General features: G+C 35.2%; 3 protein-coding genes across 3 annotated transcripts; all 3 read left to right on the top strand.

The window, feature by feature from the left end:
- Positions 1-249: 249 nt before the first annotated feature.
- Positions 250-8,734, top strand: LOC118484164. Its single transcript, XM_035980124.1, has 11 exons — positions 250-322; positions 588-626; positions 731-853; positions 3,155-3,349; positions 3,462-3,659; positions 3,756-3,998; positions 4,110-4,548; positions 4,649-5,589; positions 5,663-6,883; positions 7,074-8,192; positions 8,262-8,734. The coding sequence occupies exons 1-11, from the start codon at positions 250-252 to the stop codon at positions 8,732-8,734; spliced, it is 5,064 nt and encodes a 1,687-aa protein (XP_035836017.1).
- Positions 8,735-9,333: 599 nt separating this feature from the next.
- LOC110937126 lies at positions 9,334-10,116 on the top strand. Its single transcript, XM_022179538.2, has one exon. The coding sequence runs from the start codon at positions 9,411-9,413 to the stop codon at positions 9,936-9,938; it is 528 nt and encodes a 175-aa protein (XP_022035230.1). The 5' UTR covers positions 9,334-9,410; the 3' UTR covers positions 9,939-10,116.
- A 3,464-nt stretch (positions 10,117-13,580) lies between these two features.
- Positions 13,581-18,175, top strand: LOC110937127 (cyanate hydratase). Its single transcript, XM_022179539.2, has 4 exons — positions 13,581-13,987; positions 15,966-16,037; positions 16,133-16,241; positions 17,981-18,175. Exons 1-4 carry the CDS (start codon positions 13,710-13,712, stop codon positions 18,023-18,025), a joined length of 504 nt encoding a protein of 167 aa, XP_022035231.1. The 5' UTR covers positions 13,581-13,709; the 3' UTR covers positions 18,026-18,175.
- The last annotated feature ends 5,704 nt before the right edge of the window (positions 18,176-23,879 follow it).

Here is a 23,879-nt window from a genome sequence, read left to right as displayed (position 1 = left end):
AGGTCATTTTATATATGGAATAACTAATCAAACATAAATCAAGGAATATTTTTGCGATTTAACTTGATATGGTATTAAAATGATTCCATAAAAATGTAAACCACTATTTATATTGAACGAAGACTACTACTTCGTTTGCTATGTAAGCCTCACGTTTGATGTTTTACTAAAGGCTCATACATTTAACGATTGTATCTTCTTCTTCTTCTTCTTCTTCTTATTGCAGTAACCTTAATCACATTTCCGGTGATGTCAAAAAGATCAAAAAATGAAAATTTCTCTTCTTCATTAAAAGATGTACAGAACGAGAACATTGCAAACCGTAAGTGCCATTTCATTCATTTCTCAAAATAAAGTATACATTTCGCGATCAGGTTACTTAATTTTTCATGAACATATTAACAGTTATAGTCACGTCGAAAAGGTCAAAGATTGAGTCTTCGTCTTTCGTCAAGCAACCTTGCAATACAAACAATTCAAGTGGTAGCATTTTCAATATCTTTCAGTTTATCGATTATTAGGTAGATACATGGCTCAAAGAAATGACATATACTATTTTTTGTATCCTTTTATTATTGATGTTGTAGGTTACATAGCAAGGATTCCATTTTCAGACATAACTAATGGTATACATATATTCCACACATATATGCATATTCCTTTAATATGTTGGTATATTAGTTTACATTTTAACGTGACTTTGTAAATTGTAATTTTAATTTTTTTTTAGTTATCTATACTGATACGAATAAGGAAGCGAAGGAGAGGCGAAGACAACGAAAAATCTATTTGGATTCTCGGAAAAACAGGTCTCTACAAACACATTCTAACGCTCTCAGGAATGTATCTTCAGGTAATAGTTGTAAACTAAATCAAATTATGAAAGGAACGTATCTTCATGTAATAGTTTTAAAGTTAGATGCATTCGTGAAGATAATGTGACCACTATTGCGTCGTAAACATTTAAATATCAAAACCTTTTGTCATTAACAACTTAGAATCGTATATTGATGTTGTAATTTGTAGATGACCATTAAATTTAAAGTAGCATTCCAACAGGATACATGTATCAAAATATTTAAACATATAACATAGGCCAAAATATTATTTAGTTGTTTTCCAACAGCTAACATAAACAAAACATTGTAACAGTTTCCCAAACAACAATTCCTACATACTTATATACCTATTGCCAAAACCGTTAGTTAGACAAAATTACCATACAAACTGGTTGAACGGTGGCGATCTATGGTACTAACCCAATTATTCTTCGATTACATCCCTAACAAAGAGTGTAGGCATATCCTCATACCACTCTAGAACGCAAAGATAACCCATCTTGATGTTGTTTTCACGAACCCATGCTGGCCATCCCAAAACACTAAACCGATTTTTCTTTTTTGATCGTTTTGGTTCAGCCGTGACGTTCAGATTTGTTTCCACACCACGCCTGTTTTTAATGGTCACCTTTCCGCATCGATCGATTCCCATGGCTCTTGCGACCTTAACTGGTATCCGCTAAGAAATGCCAAACAAGTATGCAGACGGTAATGATAAAGGCACTAATGACACCATATAACAACAGTCAACTTACTACATAATAATCAATGTAAATACTTACAAAACGTGAACAAGAGGAGGGCATGAAAATGAGATTTGGTTCTGGTGCGTTCCAGTCGATTTCTTCCGAAGTGAAAGATTCGTCCGAGTCCGAATCTGTTACCACTATCACTTCCTTTTTTTATTTTGTGTATTTCGCTCAGTTGAAGAACGCGCCATTGTCTACATAATTATATCAGTAAATAATAGATGTTCATTATCATATAACATATCTATATTGGAAAAATCCCCAAATTTAATCACACTTGTGTGTAACAATTAGGCGAAACAAATATACATATCAACAAGTATACTCACCAAAAAACCTAAAACAAACAATAATAGATGTGCAGAAATAAATCATTCAATAATAATAACAATGCACCATCGATAATCATGTTCAAATCGAAATCCTAAACTGACATAACCAATAAAACAAAAAATACGAAACCAAATACTGGAACAATAACGGCAGATCAACATCACAAAACATCTAATGTCGCTCATATAAAACCCAAATCTATATAATATGATGAAATGAGGAATAAGATGCCGTTAAAAACTATATGCTGTCTATCAAAGAACATGTCGGTTTACTAAAAATCCCCAAATTTAGATTGCAAATCTCTAACACTGATACAATTAAACATCTACGTTATGTTTGAAAAAAAGTTTGAAACCTACCTGTTGGTGATTTTTCTTTCGCCGATGATAATGTCAATGCCGATCGACGGATATAATGTGTATGTGTGTGAAGTTTGGTGTAATATAAATAAGTGGGTAATAGAGAAAGAGATAAGAATCATTGTTACGTATACCTATATGATATCTGATTTGACAAATACATGATGAACCCTATTGTTACTTTATTTAATTGACAGAAGTAGTCCCTATCTTCAATTTTTTATTGTCTACTTTTATATAGACATAAATAATAACTATAAATAATAATATTTATAACAAATCTATATGATTACTTAATTTAAACAAATATATTCTCAAACCGGTTGATTTATTAAAATAAATAATAACTATAACATATTTTTTTAAAAAAAATATGTAACAATGAAAGTATTTTTATATACTGATACAATATACATTATAAATGTTACTAATAAATATGTAATTTAAGAACTCACAAACCATTTTAATTTCCGGAAAAAAATAAACGTATCATTTTTTGTCCATTCTCATTCCATTTTTTATGTCGTCGTTCAAACTACTGCAAATTGTAATATGCTACCAAACTGCAATACAATTTCCTTTCTGTTACTCCTATGTCAAAAAACATGACATTGTATTACACATTACTGTTTCCTATATTCTAATACTTTATTTGTAATTATACATGAAATTGTATTTATACACATGTATTGTATTTATACTCACGTATATATATATTATGCCAGATCTCACTCATCGAACACCATTGGGCAACATTTCAAACGGTATTATTTAACTTTTTATCTTATTAATATTTACATTTTCAATTTAAATCGTATCATTATATTTCATGTACCTTATATGTGTTTAATATTTAATGATTGTCTGCAAGTTTTCATCCCTAAAATTACTCAAGATGAGAGTAAGGAGAGGCGTAAACTTAGAAAATTATACATCGATGGTAAACGTTATGGAATGCAAAAAGGTAAATCACAATCAATAGATGTTATAGCATCTACTTCTGGTTCATCATCCATTCCGCATTACATGCTCAATGATACAACACAGGCGTCCATTGAATATGGAGGTAAAACTTTAATAAATGTTTAAAGTAGTATACAATTTTTTAACAAAAATTGTATTTATTATTTGGATAATGTCTATATGTACATTATCTGTTTTTTATTATAATATTACAGTTTATGACCCGAGATTTCTTCAAAATGACTGCAAAGAGAGACGGAGGTTAAGGAAATTATATTTAGACAGTAAAAGATCTACTACTCTACAACAACGAAAATTACACCCTTCCAATACTTTAACATCTTCTACTGATTTAAGATTGTTGTCTTCCAACACGCACAATGTTACTCCTACATCGTCGGTGTTACCTACAAGTAAAGATTATATTTACTGAATAATCCAGATTTAGTTTCAAATACAGTTTATATGTTTTAAAAAGTTAATAAGTTGGAGTATATTATGTTATTTAGGTACTGTTAGCTGTCTTACAAACAACATGACTACACCAATAAACATTCGTCGTTTTTCTCTATCTTCAAACATCACAAATTCTGGCAACACATCTACTATTCTCGAAAGTTCTTCTTTACAGAGGATGTCGCCAGGAAAACGTAAGTTAATAAGTAAATCGCGAGTTACATCTCCTATACCAATGATTGACTTGACGATAGAGGAAACTACAGATGAGGCAATCTACAAAGGAGTTTCAACAGGTATAATAAAAATTACTTTACTTATTGAGTTAACTAAATAGTATCTATTATTTTTATACAAACACCTCCTTCGTAAAGTAATATTCTTTTTTTCTTCAACTAACTTTACAGATTATATCGATCATGGTGACCAATGTATTACTTGTGAAGTATGCAATGCTAAATTATGGGATGCTGAAAAAGGAAGGGGAAGAAAAGAGAAAGAAAGAATATGCTATTTCTTATGTTGTGGTTACGGCAAAGTAGAACTACCAGATTATAAAGATGCTGTTCCAAGTTATAAGAAACTTTTTATGTATAAGGATAAAGAAAGCAAACATTTTTTGAATAATATTCGACGGTATAACTCAATGTTTGCTTTCACGTCAATGGGTGGTAAGGTTGATCCCACTGTTAACAGAGGTAATGGACCATTCTGCTACAGAATTAGTGGAGAGAACTACCACAGCACTGGAAGCCTGCTTCCGGAAGACGGAGATCAACCTAAATTTTGCCAGCTCTACATTTTCGATACTGAAAACGAACTTTCCAACAGACAATCCGTATTTAGGTAATTATAACCAATTAAACATTTTTTCCAATCACAGTTTTCTCCAGTAGTATTTTTATTAATCTTTATGTTTTGTAACACTCCTCTATTTTTTAACCAGTCGTTCAAAGGATTCATCCTCCTCGAGTGGTGCTGAACTTGATACTAAACTGATTGAACATATAAAATGTCTTTTAGATTCAGAAAATCAGTTGGTAAAAGCTTATAGGATGGTTAGAGACCGTTTTCATGAAAACCCTGATCTTAATCTGAAGCTTCGTCTAATTGGTATTAGAGAAAAGGATGGACGAACATATAATTTACCAACATGTGGTGAAGTTGCTGCTCTAATTGTTGGGGATATTGCCAACACAATCAACAATAGAGATATAGTTATTGAAACGCGGACAGGTACTTTGAAACGAATTAGTGAATTGCATCCTTCATACCTTGCACTTCAATATCCTATTTTGTTTCCTTATGGTGATGATGGTTATAGAATTGACATCCCTCATCGTGGTGTCGTAGACGTAATCAATAAGAAACGTCCAAATTGTACAATGAGAGAGTTCTTTGCATATCGTTTGCAAGACAGAATTAATCAGTTTTCATTGATTCTAAATTCAAGGAGACTCTTTCAACAATTCTTGGTTGATGCGTATACTATGATTGAGAGCGAAAGGCTTAAATACATACGACTTCAACAAAAGAATCTAAGGTCAGATAGCTATGAAAGTCTATGTGAATTAAGAAATAAGGGCCAGCAAGACATATCTAACGTTGGAAAACGAATATTTTTGCCCTCTTCGTTTACCGGTGGCGCGAGATATATGATGCAAAATTATTTAGATGCCATGGCTATCTGTAAGTGGTTTGGTTATCCGGATTTTTTTATAACCATCACGTGCAATCCAAAGTGGCCTGAGGTAAAAAGGTTTCTTAGAGACACAAATCTTAAACCTGAAGATAGGCCCGATATACTGACCAGATTATTTAAAATAAAGTTGGATTCAATTTGCAAAGATTTTAAAGAACGCCATCTATTTGGAAAAGTTGCAGCAGGTATTTTATCAAATTCTTTTTTATATTGATTTTATATTATTTAAATCTACTAATGGTTTATTTTTTTTTACAGTTGTTTACACAATCGAGTTTCAAAAGAGAGGACTGCCTCGTGCCCACCTATGCTTATTCTTAGAAAATGAATCCAAGCTTCCAACGGTAGACCATGTTGATCCATTTATAACTGCAGAAATCCCTAATGAAGAAGAAGATGCAGAATTATATGCACTTGTGAAAGACTATATGATTCATGGTCCATGTGGTAACGCTAATTTAAGTTGTCCATGTATGGTTGACAATAAGTGTTCCAAGGGTTTTCCAAAGAAATTTCAAGATCATACTACACTGGATTCAAATGGATTCCCAATATACAAAAGAAGAGATAATGGTGTTTCTGTAGTGAAAAATGGAATTGACTTAGACAACCGAAGTGTTGTGCCATACAACAAAAAACTTTTGAAACGGTACCAGGCACATATAAATGTTGAGTGGTGCAATCAAGCCGGATCAATTAAATATTTGTTTAAATATATAAATAAAGGACCTGATAGAGCAACCGTTGCAGTTGTCCAACATGATAGTAACAACGAAGAACTAGAACAAGACGAGGTCAAAGAATATTATGATTGTAGGTATCTATCGGCTTGTGAGGCATCTTGGAGGATCTTCGCATACGATGTGCATTACAGGACTCCATCTGTTATGAGGCTGCCATTCCATCTTCCCGGAAAACAACCTGTTGTTTTTGGACCCGACGAGGATATTAATCAAGTCCTTAACAAACCATCTGTCAAAGCTTCAATGTTTCTTTCCTGGATGGAACGTAACAAAGACCCGAATGACACATTGGCCCGTACACTTACATATGTTCAGTTTCCAAGTTGGTATGTATGGAAGCTTGATAAACGTTGTTGGGAACCTAGACAAAGACATAAGTCAATTGGGAGAATTCACGCTGTAAGTCCATCTCTTGGGGAAGCATATTATTTAAGAATTCTTCTTAACAAAGTGAAAGGGCCAAAATCTTTTGATGATATTAAAACAGTTGATGGTAAGGTATATGATACATTTAGAGATGCATGTTATGCACTCGGTCTTTTGGACGATGACGCAGAATACATTGAGGCAATCAAAGAAGCAAATGAAACAGGATCCCCTTCGTATCTTCGTAATTTATTTGCTACTTTGCTATTAACAAATACGTTGTCCAGACCTGAGGTTGTATGGGAAAGCACATGGAGATACATGACAGACGACTTTATCTACAGACTTAGAAAATATCATCGTCTTACAGGTAATTGTTTTACATAAAATGTTGTTATTATCCCCTTTTTTTTTGTTTTTGGTTGCGTTATAAAAAAAAATACAATTTTCATTTAAAGAAAACATGGTTTTGTGTTTCATTTATGCTATATGCTTTGGTTCATTAAATATTTTTTGATTTCATAACTTGATAATATATTTTTTTTTCCAATTTTTTACAGATTTATCAATTCCAGATCACCAACTTAAAAACTATGTTTTGAGTGAAGTTGAAAAATTCTTAGCCAGAAACAACTCATCACTCAAAAGATTTGAGACAATGCCGTACCCAGATACTGCGTCTATGTCTGATTTAGACAATCGTTTGATTAACGAGGAGCGTATCTACGACCAAACGAATCTTCAAGTTGAATTTAATAATCAACTTAATTTGCTAACTGAGGAGCAACGGTCAGTTTTCCAACAAATAATCAACGCAGTTGAGGGTAACAAAGGTGGGGTTTTTTTTGTGTACGGCTATGGTGGGACCGACAAGACCTTCTTATGGAAGACATTATCTGCGGCAATCAGATCAAAAGGTCAAATTGTATTAAACGTTGCTTCAAGTGGCATCGCGTCGTTGTTATTGTCTGGTGGCAGGACCGCGCATTCCAGGTTTCGTATTCCATTGAATCTTACTGAGGATTCAGTTTGTCATATAAAACCGAATGGAGATGTTGCTAGACTACTACACGAAACAAACTTGATTATATGGGATGAAGCGCCTATGGTCCATAAGCATGCATTCGAAGCGTTGGATAGAACAATGAACGACATTTTCAATATCGAAACTTCAAACAGATCAAACATCCGCTTTGGAGGGAAGGTTATTGTTTTAGGAGGCAATTTTAGACAGATCCTTCCTGTTGTTCCAAATGGTGGAAGACAAGAGATTGTCAATGCCTCAATAAGTTCGTCTTATCTGTGGAATACATGTAAGTTGCTGAGATTAACAAAAAACATGAGGTTAACAGTTGGAAGTTCAGCATCGGACGCTGAAGAAATAAAACAATTTGCCAAATGGCTTTTGGATATAGGTGAGGGAAATGTTGGTGGTCCAAATGATGGAGAAGCGTCAATTGAAATACCAAGCGACCTTCTAATCACTGATACATCGGATCCCATTTCAACTTTAATTGATTTTGTGTATCCTTCAATTCTCGAAAACTTCAACAATCAGAATTATTTCAGTGAGAGGGCTATACTTGCACCTAAGAACGAGGTTGTGCATGAAATTAATGATCGGTTGTTGTCACTATTCCCAGGAGAAGAACGAGAGTATCTTAGTTCAGACAGTCTTTGTCAGTCTGAAGATCCAAACGCTACACAACAAAAACTATACTATCCTGATGTGCTTAACGGTCTTAAAGTATCCGGCTTACCTAATCATAGGCTAGCACTAAAAGTAGGCGTGCCGGTGATGCTATTACGTAACATTGACCAACAAAATGGGCTTTGCAATGGTACACGACTACAAGTCAAAAAAATGTATAACCGTGTAATAGAAGCCGAGATAATATCCGGAGGGAACATAGGCACACGCACTTATATACCAAGGATTAGTTTGATACCTTCTGATAAAAAAATTCCTTTTGAGTTTCAAAGGAGACAATTTCCGTTGGCTGTTTGTTTCGCAATGACTATTAACAAGAGTCAGGGACAATCACTGTCTAGAGTTGGTCTGTATCTGAAGCAACCAGTTTTCACCCATGGTCAGCTGTATGTTGCTTTATCAAGAGTTAAAACCAGACAAGGAGTTAAACTTCTGATTTTGGACAATGACGGCAAACCTACTAATAAAACGACAAATGTAGTTTACAAAGAAGTATTTCGTGACTTGTGATCTCCATGTACTCATTCATCAAACGATCTTACATTCCGTGTAAATGTTCCATAAAAATCATAATAACATTATTATGTTCCATAAACACAATATTACACAAATTTGCATCATCATGTATCTCGAGATATTACATTATTTGTCTCATTGTAGTTTACTAATTTATTATTACTTGAACGTTTATTTAATTCAAACGATTACTTCAATAAATTAAAGTTATTCATTTGTGTTTTAGTCCACCCGCGAACCTCGCGGGTTCTTAAACTAGTATAGTATATATATTACAACTTGTATAATAATGTATCAACATGTTAATTCTTAAAATGAAACATGGGTGAACATCAAGTCAAACGTGCCAGAACAAAAAATAATAGTAAGCAATTACTTGAGTCGTTGACAATAGTCATGAATTCTTAATTTTCTATATATGTTTTTCAATACATAGTAAATATAAGTAACACGTTTGAAAAATTAATAGAAAAAGCTACAAAAGTCACTAGCCGTTGTGACATTATTTGAGTAAACTATCCGTTACAACCCAAACGGTCATCAAGACAGCTCACATACCACAAGTCCTCTATAACATATATATCACCACACACACACAAACACCATTACCTCAACCAAACCTTTCTCTTCAATCTTCATTCTCATCTCATCACCAAAAAAACTCAACAAAATGGGTCTCTCAATCGACACGAATCATCAATCACACCACAAAACCCACAAATTCTTCTTAATCTGCAACTACATCTTACTAGGAGCAGCCTCCAGCTGCATCTTCCTCACCCTCTCCCTCCGCCTCATCCCGTCCATCGCCGGCGCTCTACTCGTCCTCCTCCACATCATCACAATCGCTGGAGCCATATCCGGGTGCAACGCAGTGTCCGCAGGCTCAAGCAAGTGGTACGCGGCCCACATGGTGGCCGCGGTCCTGACCGCGATATTCCAGGGGTCTGTATCGGTTTTAATTTTCACTACTACTTCGAATTTCTTGACCGCGTTGGACTCGTATGTTAAGGAAGATAATGCGGCGGTGATATTGAAAATGGCTGGTGGTTTGTGTGTTTTGATGTTTGTTATGGAGTGGTTGGTTTTGACACTGGCGTTTTTCTTGAGGTATTATTCGTTTGTCGAAGGTGGTCGGACTGCCGGGAAGGTGGCTGCTGAGGATGAGAAGACATGGACACCGCCATTTCATGTTTAGAGGATGAATTGAATTTGTTTTCTATGTTATTCTGAACTTTGATTTGATTTATTTTTTTAAGAAGTTGTGTAAGGGTTGATTTAATTAAATTTATTTTTTTGAAATGAACTTGTTGTTCATACTTCTCTGGTTATTTTTAAATGGTGCATATGTATCGAAACATTTTGCTTTAGGATGATGTGGGGACATGAAATTTTGATAAATTTGTTACCTTGTATTTTTTTAAACCAATCCATGTGTCGAAACCTAGTAACGTATCTCGAATTTATACAGTTGTAAAACTGTATTATTTAACACTCGTAAAACTGTAATATTTTTTTCTCTGTATAATTAAATAAATAATCATTTTAAATCAAATATATGAATCGTAGTACTAGAAGATGGGCTGATGAATCGTAGTACTAGAAGATGTCCAAAGACGATCGGTACTGTTATTCATTTTCTTTATCACCGACATCCTCCGAACAACATCGATACCGGTACAAAATTCATTAAAAACGGAGTTGTATTCGCAACTATGATTATTATGGTTTCGATCTATACATAAATTGATACCGACCAAAAAACTTGCCAAATACCAGATAAATCAATATCGACCAAAAAACTCGCTCTATAACGTGGGAAAACCCAGTAGTTGGTCTTATCAATTTGTATTGAAACAAATATTATTCTTTTTTCGAGTTAATAGCCAAAATGGTCCCTGAGGTTTGCTCACTTTTGCCACTTTAGTCCAAAATCCAAAATTTTTAAATCTGGGTCCCTGAGGTTTGCATTTTGTTGCCATTTTAGTCCAAATTTCAAAAACCCCCCTTTTTTGACTGTTGCAACCAGCCTATTTTATCCTTTTGTGCAGGGGTATTTTGGTCATTTTTATGAGTTATTATAACAAACCCAGATCAAGAACCCAGATCATCTCTCTCAAAGCAGATCAAGAACCCAGATCAACTCTCTCTCGTCTCTCTCTCTATATCCCCCTCTCTTTCTCTCTCTAAACCTCGCCGGAGGCGATGATGATACAACAACTCTCTGCACCTCCCCTCTCTCTCTCTCTAAACACATCTGACTCTCTCTCTCTATAGCTTTTACCCTCTCTTTCTCTCTCTAAACCTCGCCGGAGGCGATGATGATACAACAACAACGATCAGAGGGTTTTGACTTGATATGAGGTACAACAGCAACGATCAGAAGCGATGATAATTTTTTCGTTGTCTGAGTGAATATCTCATAAAAATGACCAAAATACCCCTGCACAAAAGGACAAAATAGGCTGGTTGCAACAGTGAAAAAAGGGGGGTTTATGAAATTTAGACTAAAATGACAACAAAATGCAAACCTCAGGGACCCACATTTAAAAATTTTAGATTTTGGACTAAAGTGAGCAAACCTCAGAGACCATTTTGGCTATTAACTCTTCTTTTTTCATATCACGGGATATATCGAAATAAATATTTATTCTTTTTCATATCTCGGGAAAACCCACTATTTGTTCTTATTAATTTGTACCAAAACAAATATTATTCTTTCCATCCGGATTATTTATTTAATTACATAATACTAGAATTGAGACCCGCCGCAATGCGGCGGGGATTCTTTAGTTATAACTAAGTCGATCTAGGATCCACACGTTATGTTAAACCTGTCAAACGGGGAAAAATAGACGACGTAAAAACGTCCACCCACACACGCACGTTGCGTCATGTTAACTCGCAAAATTTAGAACGAAACGTAAAAAAGTTAAACCAAAGACGCACGTTGCGATGTGTTAAGTCACAAAATTTAGAACCAAGCATAAAGCGAAAAATTTGCGGAAAATGAAAACTGTAAAGGACCAAAGTTGAATGTAAAAAAAGTTGTGAGGATAGATTGCAAAAGATAAAAAGTTTTGGGTTAAAAGTAAAAAAACAAATAGTTTTGGGTTAAAAGTAATTTATGAAATACTTTTGGGTGAAAAGTAAAAAAATCATTTTTTTAAACCCCAAAGCCAAGGTTACGACAACCATATGCATAACGACTTTTTCTTTGGAAAACCCCCAAAGCATACGCCGCGTTGCGACGGACGTAAAACGGTGTCAAATAGTACTAATGTCACACAATCGTTATCGACCACCAACACTGACTCGACCTAGGGTCTACGTGTTGCGACAAACCTGTTAAACATGAAAAAATAGAGGTAAAAAACTTTGAACCACACATGTACGTTGTGTCGTATTAATTTGCAAAATTTGAAACAAAACATAAAAAAGTTGAACCACACTTGTACGTTGCGTCGTATTAACTCGAAAAATTAAGAACTATACATAAAACGAAAATTTGCCAAAGATGAAAAGTATAAGTGACAAAAGTTGTGAAGTTAAATTGCAAATAATGAAAAGTTTTGGGTTAAAGTTAAAAAAACAAATTATGTAGGGTTAAAATTACGAAAGGTAAAAACCTTTGGGTTAAAAGTAATGAAAAGTTTGGGTTAAAGTTAAAAAACAAATTATATAGTGTTAAAATTGCAAAAGGTTAAAACCTTTGGGTTAAAGTTAAAAAATAAAGTTTTTTTTTGAAAAACTCTTAAAGCACATGTTACAAGTGGATATGCACAAAAAGTTTGGTTATTTATATATGGAATAACTAGATTATAACCCCGTGTATTACACGGGTTAAATAAATAAATTTTATATACTAAATAATACAGCAATATATCTTTAAAAACCTTCTTTATTGTACGGGTTGAATAAATATAATTTTATATATTAAATAATAAAAAGTTATATCTATAAGAACCATATTATACGGGTTGAATAAATGTAATTATATATACCAAATAAAAAAGTTATATCTTTAAACCCACGTGTATTACACGGGTTGAATAAATGTAATATTGTTTACCAACTAATAAAATAATACATATTTAAAAAACCTCATTTATTATATGGGTTGAATAAATGTAATTTTATATACCAAATAATAAAACAAATAGTTAATTACATAGTTAGTCTCTATGGTTTGCACAAAATAACATACATAGATACTAATAGTTTAATATCACCTTTTAGGGTATTAACTTTTCATTTTGTAACGTTTGGAGGTATTAACTTCTAGGGTATTAACATAGTTAGTCCTTGTGGTTTGCACAAAATAACATACTTAGGTACTAATAAAATGTGATTTTAAACCTACAAATAATGTTAATACCTTCAAACGTCACAAAATGAAAAGTTAATACCCTACAATATAATTTTAAACTATTAGTAACTAAGTATGTTACTTTGTGCAAACCACAGGGACTAACTATGTAATTAACTCTAAAACAAATTAAATCTTTAAAACGTATGTGGATGAAGAAGAGAATATTTAATACTTGATGTGTTGTTGATCACAAAGATCGTTTGGTAGTCACAATTTATATTTATCAAGCTAATTTATTTATTTATTTATTTATTATTAAACTAAATAATATTTAATAGGAGAGTTATCTATAATTAATTAGAAGATATTAAACTAAAATAATAATTATCTATAAGAGATGGCCTAATATGACGACAAGTGTCCTAAAAGTAGTTTCTTTTATTATATAGTATATATATAGATGTCCCTTTCACAAATAAAACAAAACAAAATAAATATCTTTTGAATACGGTGTCGTTTCGCCACCTGCAAAACTATATCAATACGTATCTGAATTTGCCACCGTTATCACAATTTCTAGAAGCCCACCCACCACTGGTATCATCAGGCCTGCAATCACTGCCATAAATCACTTGATAATCGTTCGCATCGGTAAAAATGGAGCTTGAAACACCGACAAAAGCTTACGTGGTGAGTTCATTAATGGCGGTGAAGCGAAATTCCGGCAAAACTTTCGGTGAAATAGCGGCGGAGACCGGGTTGACGAACGTGTACGTTGCGCAGCTGTTGAGGCGTCAAGCGCAACTGAAGCCGGATACTGCCCCGAAACTCCGGGCAGCACTGCCCGGCTTGACCGATACGCATATCCACCAGATGATGGAGCCTCCACTTAGATCGTATGATCCGTCCATTGTTCAAGACCCTACTGTCTACAGGTTATATTATTCAACCATAATTCGTTTGTTGACCAGTTTATTGATGGTAGTTTGTGTAAATTTTATAGAGATTTGTATAGACCTGGATAGCGTGAAGATTGCTTTTAGATTGAACAATTGTAGTTTATTAGTATAATTAGATTGAAACCCAACTGTAAATTTAAGCTTGGGCTCGGCTTGGTTTGGCTCGATTTTGAAAAGAAAAAATAATACATAGCTCTCAAAATTCAGAAATCTAAAATATTTTTCAATAGTTCAAAAGAACATATCCAAAATAAGGGATTAGGATCAAATACAAAGGATTCTAATTGTAAGAAGTGTAAGAAGGATTTATAAAGTGACAAGTGTCCAATAACCTAAAAAAACCCAATACAAAAAAAAAAAAAAATTAAACATCCACCACCACCAAAAACCTAACCCCCCCCATCACCCACCCCAATTTTTTTTTTTGCCGAGGGGGTGGGGGTTTAGGTTTTTGGGTGGGGGTGGATGTTTAGTTTTTTTTAGGTTTTTTTTTTTTTTTTTTTTTTGGGTAGGTTTTTTGGGGTGTTTTTTGGTGAGGTATAATTTTTTTTTTTGCGCCCAGGGGTGGGGGGGGGTAGGTTTTCGGGTGGTGTGGGGGGGGGGGGGTTTAGGTTTTTGGGTGGTGGGGGTGGGTGTTTAGGTTTTGGGTGGTGATGTAGTGGGTTTGATTTTACGTTATTGGACACTTGTCACTCTATAAATCCTTCTTACAATTAGAAGCCTTTGTAGAATAACTTTACCCTAAAAACAAGTTTTAAATTTTATCAAAATGCAATATAAGTTCATTAGCATAGTAATCAACATTGAAATATGCTATAGATCTCAAATTAAACTCTTAAATACATGTAAATCAACATTGAAATAGCCAATGATCTCTAGATCAAGTGGTGGAGGGCTTGCATTTCTCTTGAGAGATGCAGGTTCGACTCCCACTTGGTGCAGAGTGAGGCACTGGTGGGCAATGATAGGAGACCCAGGGAAACCTGGGTTGGATCCTTGAGCCAAACGGGTTTTACCAGTAATTTCAACGCCGTGCCTACGGGCGGGTGGGTTACCGGGTTTTCCCCGGAATTGGTGGTGGACTCGGGTTACTCTCGGAGTACTCCGTTTGTCCAGTGGGTGCCCCGAGAGTGCTCGGGATTTAGTTTGTTGGCCGTTCAAAAAAAAATACATGTAAATAGTAATCAATTTTTTGTGAGATATTATAATGTATATAAAAATAAATATATTAAAAGTAAAATAATCTTAGCTAAGCCAACCTGAGCTAGTAAGCGAGCCAAACCGAGCTAATCTGGCTTGTTACGAGCCGAGCCAAGCCAAGCCGAGCTAGACTCACTTTCTAACCAAGCCGAGCTGGCAGCTCAGTTTCAAACCTAGCCATATCGAGTGAGCTTTCTCCGAGCTAAATCCGACGAGTTTTGAGCGAGCCCCGAGCCACGAGCTTTTTGGATAGCCCTACAAGTTACTACTCAAGGTCAGTTACTAGCTACTGATGACCTTTTGCCACTGATGGACCAAATTGTTACCGAATACCGAGGATCAGTTACTACTATGATGAGTTTCCTTGCAATTTTTAATCAATCACGCAAATCCGAAGAAACTTCCAGTAGTATTTTAATAAGGTAACAAAAAGTTTTTGCACTCGCCACGTGCTGACTGCAAGACCCCCACCAGGGGTGCTGCCCCCTCCCATAAGAAGCCATGAACGAGCTTGTACTCTACACCCCTAATTCGTATAAATACATTTTCTTATTTGCCTTCGGTCTCAAGTAAATCCGGATTAAGTGATTAACCAAAATGACTTGATGACACTAAAATCACCAATAGGCTTATTAGCCGTAAACTGACTTCGTATTAATAATTGATTGTTTTTTATATAAATTGATACTAATTCCGTTATCGAACACTTTATTTAAATCATTGACTGACAATGTTTGATATTGAAATTATGAAGGTTGAATGAAGCTGTTATGCACTTTGGTGAAAGCATTAAGGAGATCATCAATGAAGAATTTGGTGATGGAATGTAAATACTCTTCTAATAATCTATTTCAAACTACATAAATGAAGATTTAGTTGAACACCTGTTGAATTTCTTTCCCTTTTATGTTTGTTCTTTAGAATGTCAGCTATAGACTTCTTCTGCTCTGTCGACAAAGTGAAAGGTATGGACGGGAAGGATCGTGTGGTGGTGACGTTTGACGGGAAGTATTTGCCGCACACTGAACATGTAAGTCGTCTTGCTAACGTCACCAGATTATTCTTGATATTATACGTTGTTTGATTACCTATCATTAGGGGTGGCAAGATGAGTTGGTTGATAACAGGTTATAATTTAGTACGGTCCAGCCCAACCAGCAAATACTTTTTAAAATCTTTTTTTGAATGTTTCTATACATGATGGCCGCGTTAATAGTGATATAAAACTAAATCGTTGCGATAATAATCTAGATCTCCGCGTATAATGTTGAGGTTAAACTCTTGGCGACTTCTAGCCTACCTGACCCGTTTGGCAATTCTTTTTTTATAAAAACAGGGCAAAGTTCGACTTATCCGTAACTAAATGGGTAGAAATAGTGGCATAGGTGATAGGACCATAACATAATGGATTGAAAGCATTTTTTGGTGTCAACTGTAGCCAAGTACTATATACTTGTTCTGCATTACCTCAGGTTCAATATTTCTTACTTTCTTGAAATGGGCAAAACGGGTGGGCGGGGTTGGGTTGACCTGAAATACTTTTTTGTCCAACTTTTATGAACTCTATTAAATAATATGTTACATGAGTACAAAAATCGTATTATATCAGTACTTTCTGTTTCTTTGAAAAACGAGTTAAGTGCCGTTTACGTCCCTGTGGTTTGTCCACTTTTGCCATTCCAAGCCAAATTTCAAAATTGTTACGTCCATGGGATAACTGAGTTATGAGTGTTTTTTAACTGGGTTAGTTTTTTGGACTTAAATGGCACGTTCGAGAATGTCAGTGAGGAAACTGGTACAATTTTGAAATTTGGCCTGAAATGGCAAAAATGGACAAACCACAGGGACGTAAATGTCACTTATAATTTATGAGGTTTTATGCATCAAAAAAACATTGTTGGGACTTTTGAGTAACCCATTTCCTTTTCAAGTAACTATCAAAATTCACCAATTTGACCTGTTAGAAACAAATATAACCCAAATCGCCCATTAATAAGTAAATGGGTCAACATAGCCACATCTAGTATTTTTTTATCATTTATAATTCGGCTTTCAAAAAAAAATGCAACAATTTGCTTAACATGTCCCTTTTTTGCTAATCTCCTAACTTCTCCCTTTTTGCTTATATCTTTATAAGTAAACATTATAAAATATGGGCAAACATGATCTTGGTTTACCAAAATTATATGTTTTTGTTATGATTTGGTTTTTAGATATTTATGACTAGTATAGGCAATCATGTCATTCAAAATAACTATGGTATGCATAACCATGGTCAATTTTGCTTGTTTTTTTGGTTATCAAGGATAGGCAATCATCTATATAAATCCGGGTTGACGAAACGATTAGGTTGGGCAATGTGTCAAAATGGGTTTAGCGGGTTAGCCACACTCATTGCAATAATAGTCTAAATATGATATAAATAAAAGGTTTTGAATGTTGTAACGTTTTAGGGACTTTTGTACCATTTGACCCGTGTTCTTTATTGCTATTTTTTTCTATTATACCTGTTTGACCCGTTTTCATTATATTACACCCGCAATTGAGCCGGTTGTCTTGTATATGGGATGAAATAGCCCTTTCTAACATAAGCCAACCCCTCTTACATTATGATATACTTGCAATCACCAACACATCCATGAATACATGATGATGACAAATTAGGACAGACAATGTGTTATCATATAATTGTTTTAACTTGTAAATCAGGTCTCCATGGTACATCTTTCTTTCTAAACCCAATTATAATTTTTTGTTTCAATTATGCAGAAGGTGGAGCATATGGTTTCAAGATTGAATCTGAAGAAAGATTGAAATTTGGCTTGTTTCAACTCAAACCATAGTTTTTTTTATTCTGGTCATGTCTGTTGATCTTCACCAGATGCTTTATCTTTGCTTTTTAGATGCTTGATGTTGCACATTTCATGGTCAACTTGATTGCTTTTAATATGTCTGGATTTTACATTGTGAAGCCTTATGCAAATACACACACAATAGTGGTGAGAATAAATGGAAACCATACAAAAAATTAGGAATCAAATGAACCTTTCATCATGTGAAAAGGAGATGGTAGTAACTCATGGAGTGAAAAGACATTATAGATGGGGATTAAGGGTCAAATCAGGAATGAGATCGATACCAGACATTCGGTACCTGTATCGTATTAGTCTTGATACAGAAATTTAGCTAAAACCAAAGTTGAATACCATACTGTATACATTCGATCGGTACCGGTGTGGTATGGTACTGTCAAAAAGTCCTGAACCGGTACTGTACCACATGGTACTCATACCGAAATTGAGCTAAACTCAAGTCTAAACACCGTATTGTATATGTTTGGTCAGTACTGATATAATACGGTGTTAGTATTCGATACGAAATTTCTCATCCCTGGTCAAAAATTGTTTCTTTTAATTTAATTATACAATGGTTCTTATTTTAACATATGGCTGTGTATTTATCATAGTTGTGTGCTCCATTCAAATTCTAGCAAAACACTTCTTTTGAAGGCAATTACAACTTTCCTTATCATTACATGGACACAGTGATTTTTTAATTTTTTTACCCATCTTCTTTGATCGTATTTTATATCTTGGTGGGTTTCTAATCCAGGATGATTTTTTGGTTGTGAAGTTCTTTTTTAATATTTTTTTACCATCATAGTTAAAAGAAATTCAAGAGTTATTATGTTATCTCTGTTAGCATATTATTTGGTTGTGAAGTTATTTTTTTAATATTTTTTTACCATCATAGTAAAAAGAAATACAAGAACTATTATGTTATCTCTGTTAGCATATTAGGTTCGAGAAATGTAGCAAGAGTTATTATATCATTTGAATAGTTGGGTTTTTATATAGCTTATTTGGTTTTCTTTCAAGTGCCAAAGCTAAAAGTCAAACAAATTAACAACTGATAAAACGACTTACAATGTGTGCATCAAACGTACATACATAGTTGGGCACTTGTAATTGATTTGGCACACTATTTTATACAGGTGTATCAAAGTACGTTACATATAACAAGCCAAATGTTGTCAAGGGGACATAATGGTCGTAAGCGGTGTACTCCACAACTAAAAGGTTGAGAGTTCAAATCCTGCAGAGTAAGCGGTGTCCTCCACAACTAAAAGGTTGAGAGTTCAAATCCTGTAGAGTGTAGGCATAATGCATTTATCCTAGAAAACCTATGAATTGTTGTTCCCAAAAAAAAAAAGAAAACGAAAGAAAGCGAATCAAACTCAAGAGGTTAGAAGCACCCTTGTAGTGTGAGACATATCGCTATATACGTGCGCATCAAAGATAACTAGTTTAATACCCGTCCGGTGGACGGGTACTTTAACATTTTATTTAGTTAGATTATTAATCAAACATAACAAAGATGTTTCCCCAAAATAAACTTACAACACTGAATTAAGGGAAGAGCAAAATACATCCAACTTATGGAGATCATTAATACAGTAGCGGATCCAGTAGTTTGTTTGAGAGGGTGCAGAAGTTGGGCCGGATATAAGTCCCATTAAAAAGGTTTGGGTGTAAACAATTCATATTTATTTACATTTATTTACGTAATGATCTGACATTTTTTTCTAGTTACGAGAAAAACCATACTTGTAAAAAAAAAAAGCACCTCTATAGTCTCTACCATAATTAAACAGGAAAAAAAAAAGAAAAAGAAACTAAACAAAAAATTTGAAAGAAAAAAAACACCTATATTTTAACTGAATAATTCAATAACTAAATATTTAAAATTCAAAGAAGAGTACAAGGTTTTACTTGTAATTCTACCAACAGGATTAAGGATTAATATGAACGTTTTTGTAGTATCCTGAAAAGATATTTCTCTTTTCCCAGCTTTTCTTCATCAATTTGTCTTTCATTTTATCTGTCTTCTACAAAGCTTCCATTGCTACAACCCCATTAGCCGCTTTCATAATTCTCTAAAATAAGAATGAACATCAAGAAAATAAACAAGGGGAGGATGCTGAGAAATAGGAAAATGGCATAACCTTTCTTAAAAAATAACTGGCTTTTTAATTTTTACTCTTATAAGCTTAAAGTGAGGGGTTGGTGCCACCCCTGACATGGCTATGAATCCGCCCCTAATTAAGTACCAAAATGTCCAAAACCTTCAAATGTCAAAATATATATATCTCATTATCAACAACAATGCCTCAAACAAACATCATGACAAACAAAAACCATAATATATAATTATTATTTATTATTTCATTTACAACCAAACCTCTGCATTATTATCCGTTGACATATTTTCTTCTATAGAACACTAAAACTCAGTGACATTTGTTAGCAGGTCAGTGAGGCATTACATCAAACAACATATATCCAATTATCGTACACTAAAAAATAGACCTTTCTGTCATAACCAATCATGTCTAATTTACAACATTTACCAGCAAATACAAATATAAACTCGTGTCATGAATAATGGATATGGTGGTTACCTTAATAGCCAGGCGAGACAACATTAGAAAGATATACTCTGTTGCTGATGCATTCTACATATGCACAAATTGTCTGCAAGTGTACATGTTATTAGTGGAAAAATGCCAATTGGAAAACATATAAGAATCATTAAATAAAGATAATTAACAATTGCTCCGCTTGAACATATCTAGCATTTTATCAAACACCTAGAAGACAACATCAAATACAAAAATTAACAGATAAACGTATCTTTTCATAATTTTGTGGATCTTGAATAAAAATTAGAACAAACAGACCAGCAGTACTTGATAGAGCTAAATTTTGAGATTAAATACCTAACCACAATCAATGATCTCCATTAGCGAACATAGAAATTCAGAAATTAAGCCATTGTGATTTGATGTCGTGGAGTTGCTTGTTGATTCTTCTTACATAGCAAATCGTTTTCTTCAACTATTCACGAAATTGAGGTGATCATGGTCATATATGTATACACTATTAGCAAAAACGGGATACGATAGGACCGAATCTTCAAGCTCCGACTAACAATGATGACCAAAATCAAATTCTGGCAGCAGCAATTCAACTTTTTAGAGATACTGTTGTATGTAGGGGTTGCGATTTAGATTTGTGGCAGCAAAAGGTGGGATCTTGATTTTATACAGGAGATGAGGCCTAGAACAACGCAAATATAACCACCCCAAAGTGCTAGAGCGTACGAGAGAGAGTGTTAAAAGTAAATAACTGGCTGCAAACTTCTCTCACAACTGCTGCTTGTAGAAAGAATCCTCAACCGATTAACACCACTACCCAGGTTTGTAGGAGATCATGGGCAACAAAATGTGGAGGTAACTACCGACTGCAAAAAAACCGGCCATAACCTCCAGGAACCGTCACAAATGCGGTTATTTTTGCTAGTTTAAACGGCTGAGATTTAATCTCAGCATGATCCAACGGTGGATATTGACTTGGATGGTGGTTAGACTTAGTGGGTTCCATAGATATATATAATTACAATACTAAATTAAACATGCAAAGTTAGACACGCTGTTATAAGAGGTAAGATGAAATATTGTAAGGTAGTGTTTGGTATGCAGGAATGAGAGGTTGAATGGAATGAGTGATTATGAGGGAATGAAGAAAAGAGTGTTTGGTTGGTCAATGGAATGGAATCACCCATTCCAAAAGGCATTCCATTCCCTCAAAATCATTCCTTCCACCCCCCCATGTTTTTTTTCCATTCCATCCCCCCTTCCACCATTCATCAACAACACCACAACCCACAACCTTCGCCACAACCCACCACCACCACCACTGAAGGGGTAAGATCCTAAAAACTTTGTAACAAGTACCTAGGACCATACCACAACCTTGTCTCTCAACCCTTTTTGACCTTGCGCGACCGCACACTGGTCCTACAAAGAAGGCTTAAGAAGACAGATAGCAGACAACACTCGCGCGCCAAAAGGAAATCATAAATCCTTGCGCTCTCTTCCATAAACAAAGGATGAAATTCCTGAGATAAACATCTCCTGCTGGATAATACCCAGACTTGGGATTTATTCATTCAGCTGACTCCACACAATAAGGAGTCACACCAGATTACAGCAGTAATCTTCTAGAAAGACCCAATCGTGCACCACTAGACGGTTACAACCGTCTGGACACGTGTCGGCACCTTAGGCGTCTCTAAAAATCACGACGATAGCATGTAATTGGAGAGAAACCTCCACTGGATCACTTTCCACGTGGCAAATCCCTAGCCATAGATCTAAACCACGATCCGTGTGCACTCACGTCGGATTAAGAAACTTAACGGAGGAAAATGTAACCGCTTACGGGGTTAGCATCTTCCGTCAACATTTCACCAAACGGGTTTTCCCGCCCAAAACTCTCGGCTATAAATAAGAGGACAATTCAGGTATGAAATTCAAGTTACACACACTTCTTCAATACTTCTTCTTCTTCATAAACACATACTTATTCTCACGCCGGAGTCGGGTCAAGGAGAGAACCCCCTTCTCCCCTTGACGAGGCTAACGGTGCTCTGTTTTGCAGAGTTATCGGAGAAGAAGATCAGTAACCCCGAATCGAGCGAGAGAGAACAAACCCCTTTATGCAGATCTAAACCCCTAGATATTTCGATCCCGGTCGTTTATCTAGTGTTTCTTCATTGGCGCCCACCGATTTTTTCTGTTCTACCAGTTTTATCTCGTTTCGATTCAGTGTCCTTCATTCTCTGTTTTTCATGACAGAAAATTCATCATCTCACCCATCAGATCCTCGACCTGAATTCAAGGGTTCTACAACCCAGAATAACCAGATCGACGGAATCATGGGGATTAACAAAAGTGAAAGTCAAAAGAGTTCCTCAGATCAGCTCATAGAGAGAACCCCAGAATACTGGTTCGACAGATGCCAGATTGCTTTAAACCAAATTTCCTCACAAATTTACAGATCTTAGTCCCAAAACACCAGATCTGGTACTCTGCGAGAAACCAGTGAAACGCTTGATACTGTAGTATTCGACCCACATATACCTTATCAGTGGGACATCCAATCTAACAGTTATACCAGGATAACCCCAAAATCAGAGGGAATCAATGGCCAGATAGACGAACCAAAACAAACATACATGGTGCAAGGAGGCCCTTCACGGAGGACAAACAAACGACACCATGATCAACAGTGGAGGGAACAGCAAGTCGTATTTCCTGTTGTTCCTGGAGGCCCTCAGGAAGAACGACCAGTAATTATTACTGGCATCTTCGGCCATTACCGGACGGGCTATATGTTTATAGATCCGGGAAGCTCGATGGACATCATATATGAGCAATGCTTCAAACAGCTTGATCCAGAAGACAAAGCACGTCTAGAACCGGTGGATTTCCCTCTCACCGGATTTTGTAATGAAGCTGTATTCCCATTAGGGCAAATAGCTTTTCCTGTGACTTTATCTGATGGCGAGCATTCGCGAACAGTCACAGTGAATTTCATGGTCATGCCGTCAACATCACGCCATGATGTCCTGCTCGGAAGAAGGTCACAAAGAGAATTCAGCATGATCACTTCTATTCCGCATGCTGCATGCGGATTTCCAACAGAAACCGGAGTAGCAATCATATACTCAAGAAAGGAAGTCATGTACGTAGATGACGAACCACCAGCAAAAGTGGCCAAACCCTCAACATCAAACGAGCCGGAGAAATGGGTTCTAAACAACG

This window comes from Helianthus annuus, chromosome 11 (genome assembly GCF_002127325.2).
Source record: "Helianthus annuus cultivar XRQ/B chromosome 11, HanXRQr2.0-SUNRISE, whole genome shotgun sequence".
Classification (NCBI taxonomy): Eukaryota; Viridiplantae; Streptophyta; class Magnoliopsida; order Asterales; family Asteraceae; genus Helianthus; species Helianthus annuus.
This window is presented reverse-complemented; position numbering and strand designations above follow the sequence as displayed.

Bases quoted from the DNA above. Each gene is read 5' to 3' on its own strand.
- LOC118484164 (XM_035980124.1), top strand. From the start codon at position 250: ATGTCAAAAAGATCAAAAAATGAAAATTTCTCTTCTTCATTAAAAGAT. The intron at 3,999-4,109 runs GTATAATAAAAA...CTAACTTTACAG, and splicing joins CTACAAAGGAGTTTCAACAG to ATTATATCGATCATGGTGAC. The intron at 5,590-5,662 runs GTATTTTATCAA...TTTTTTTTACAG, and splicing joins ATTTGGAAAAGTTGCAGCAG to TTGTTTACACAATCGAGTTT.
- LOC110937126 (XM_022179538.2), top strand. From the start codon at position 9,411: ATGGGTCTCTCAATCGACACGAATCATCAATCACACCACAAAACCCAC.
- LOC110937127 (XM_022179539.2), top strand. From the start codon at position 13,710: ATGGAGCTTGAAACACCGACAAAAGCTTACGTGGTGAGTTCATTAATG. The intron at 16,038-16,132 runs GTAAATACTCTT...TTTGTTCTTTAG, and splicing joins GAAGAATTTGGTGATGGAAT to AATGTCAGCTATAGACTTCT. The intron at 16,242-17,980 runs GTAAGTCGTCTT...TCAATTATGCAG, and splicing joins ATTTGCCGCACACTGAACAT to AAGGTGGAGCATATGGTTTC.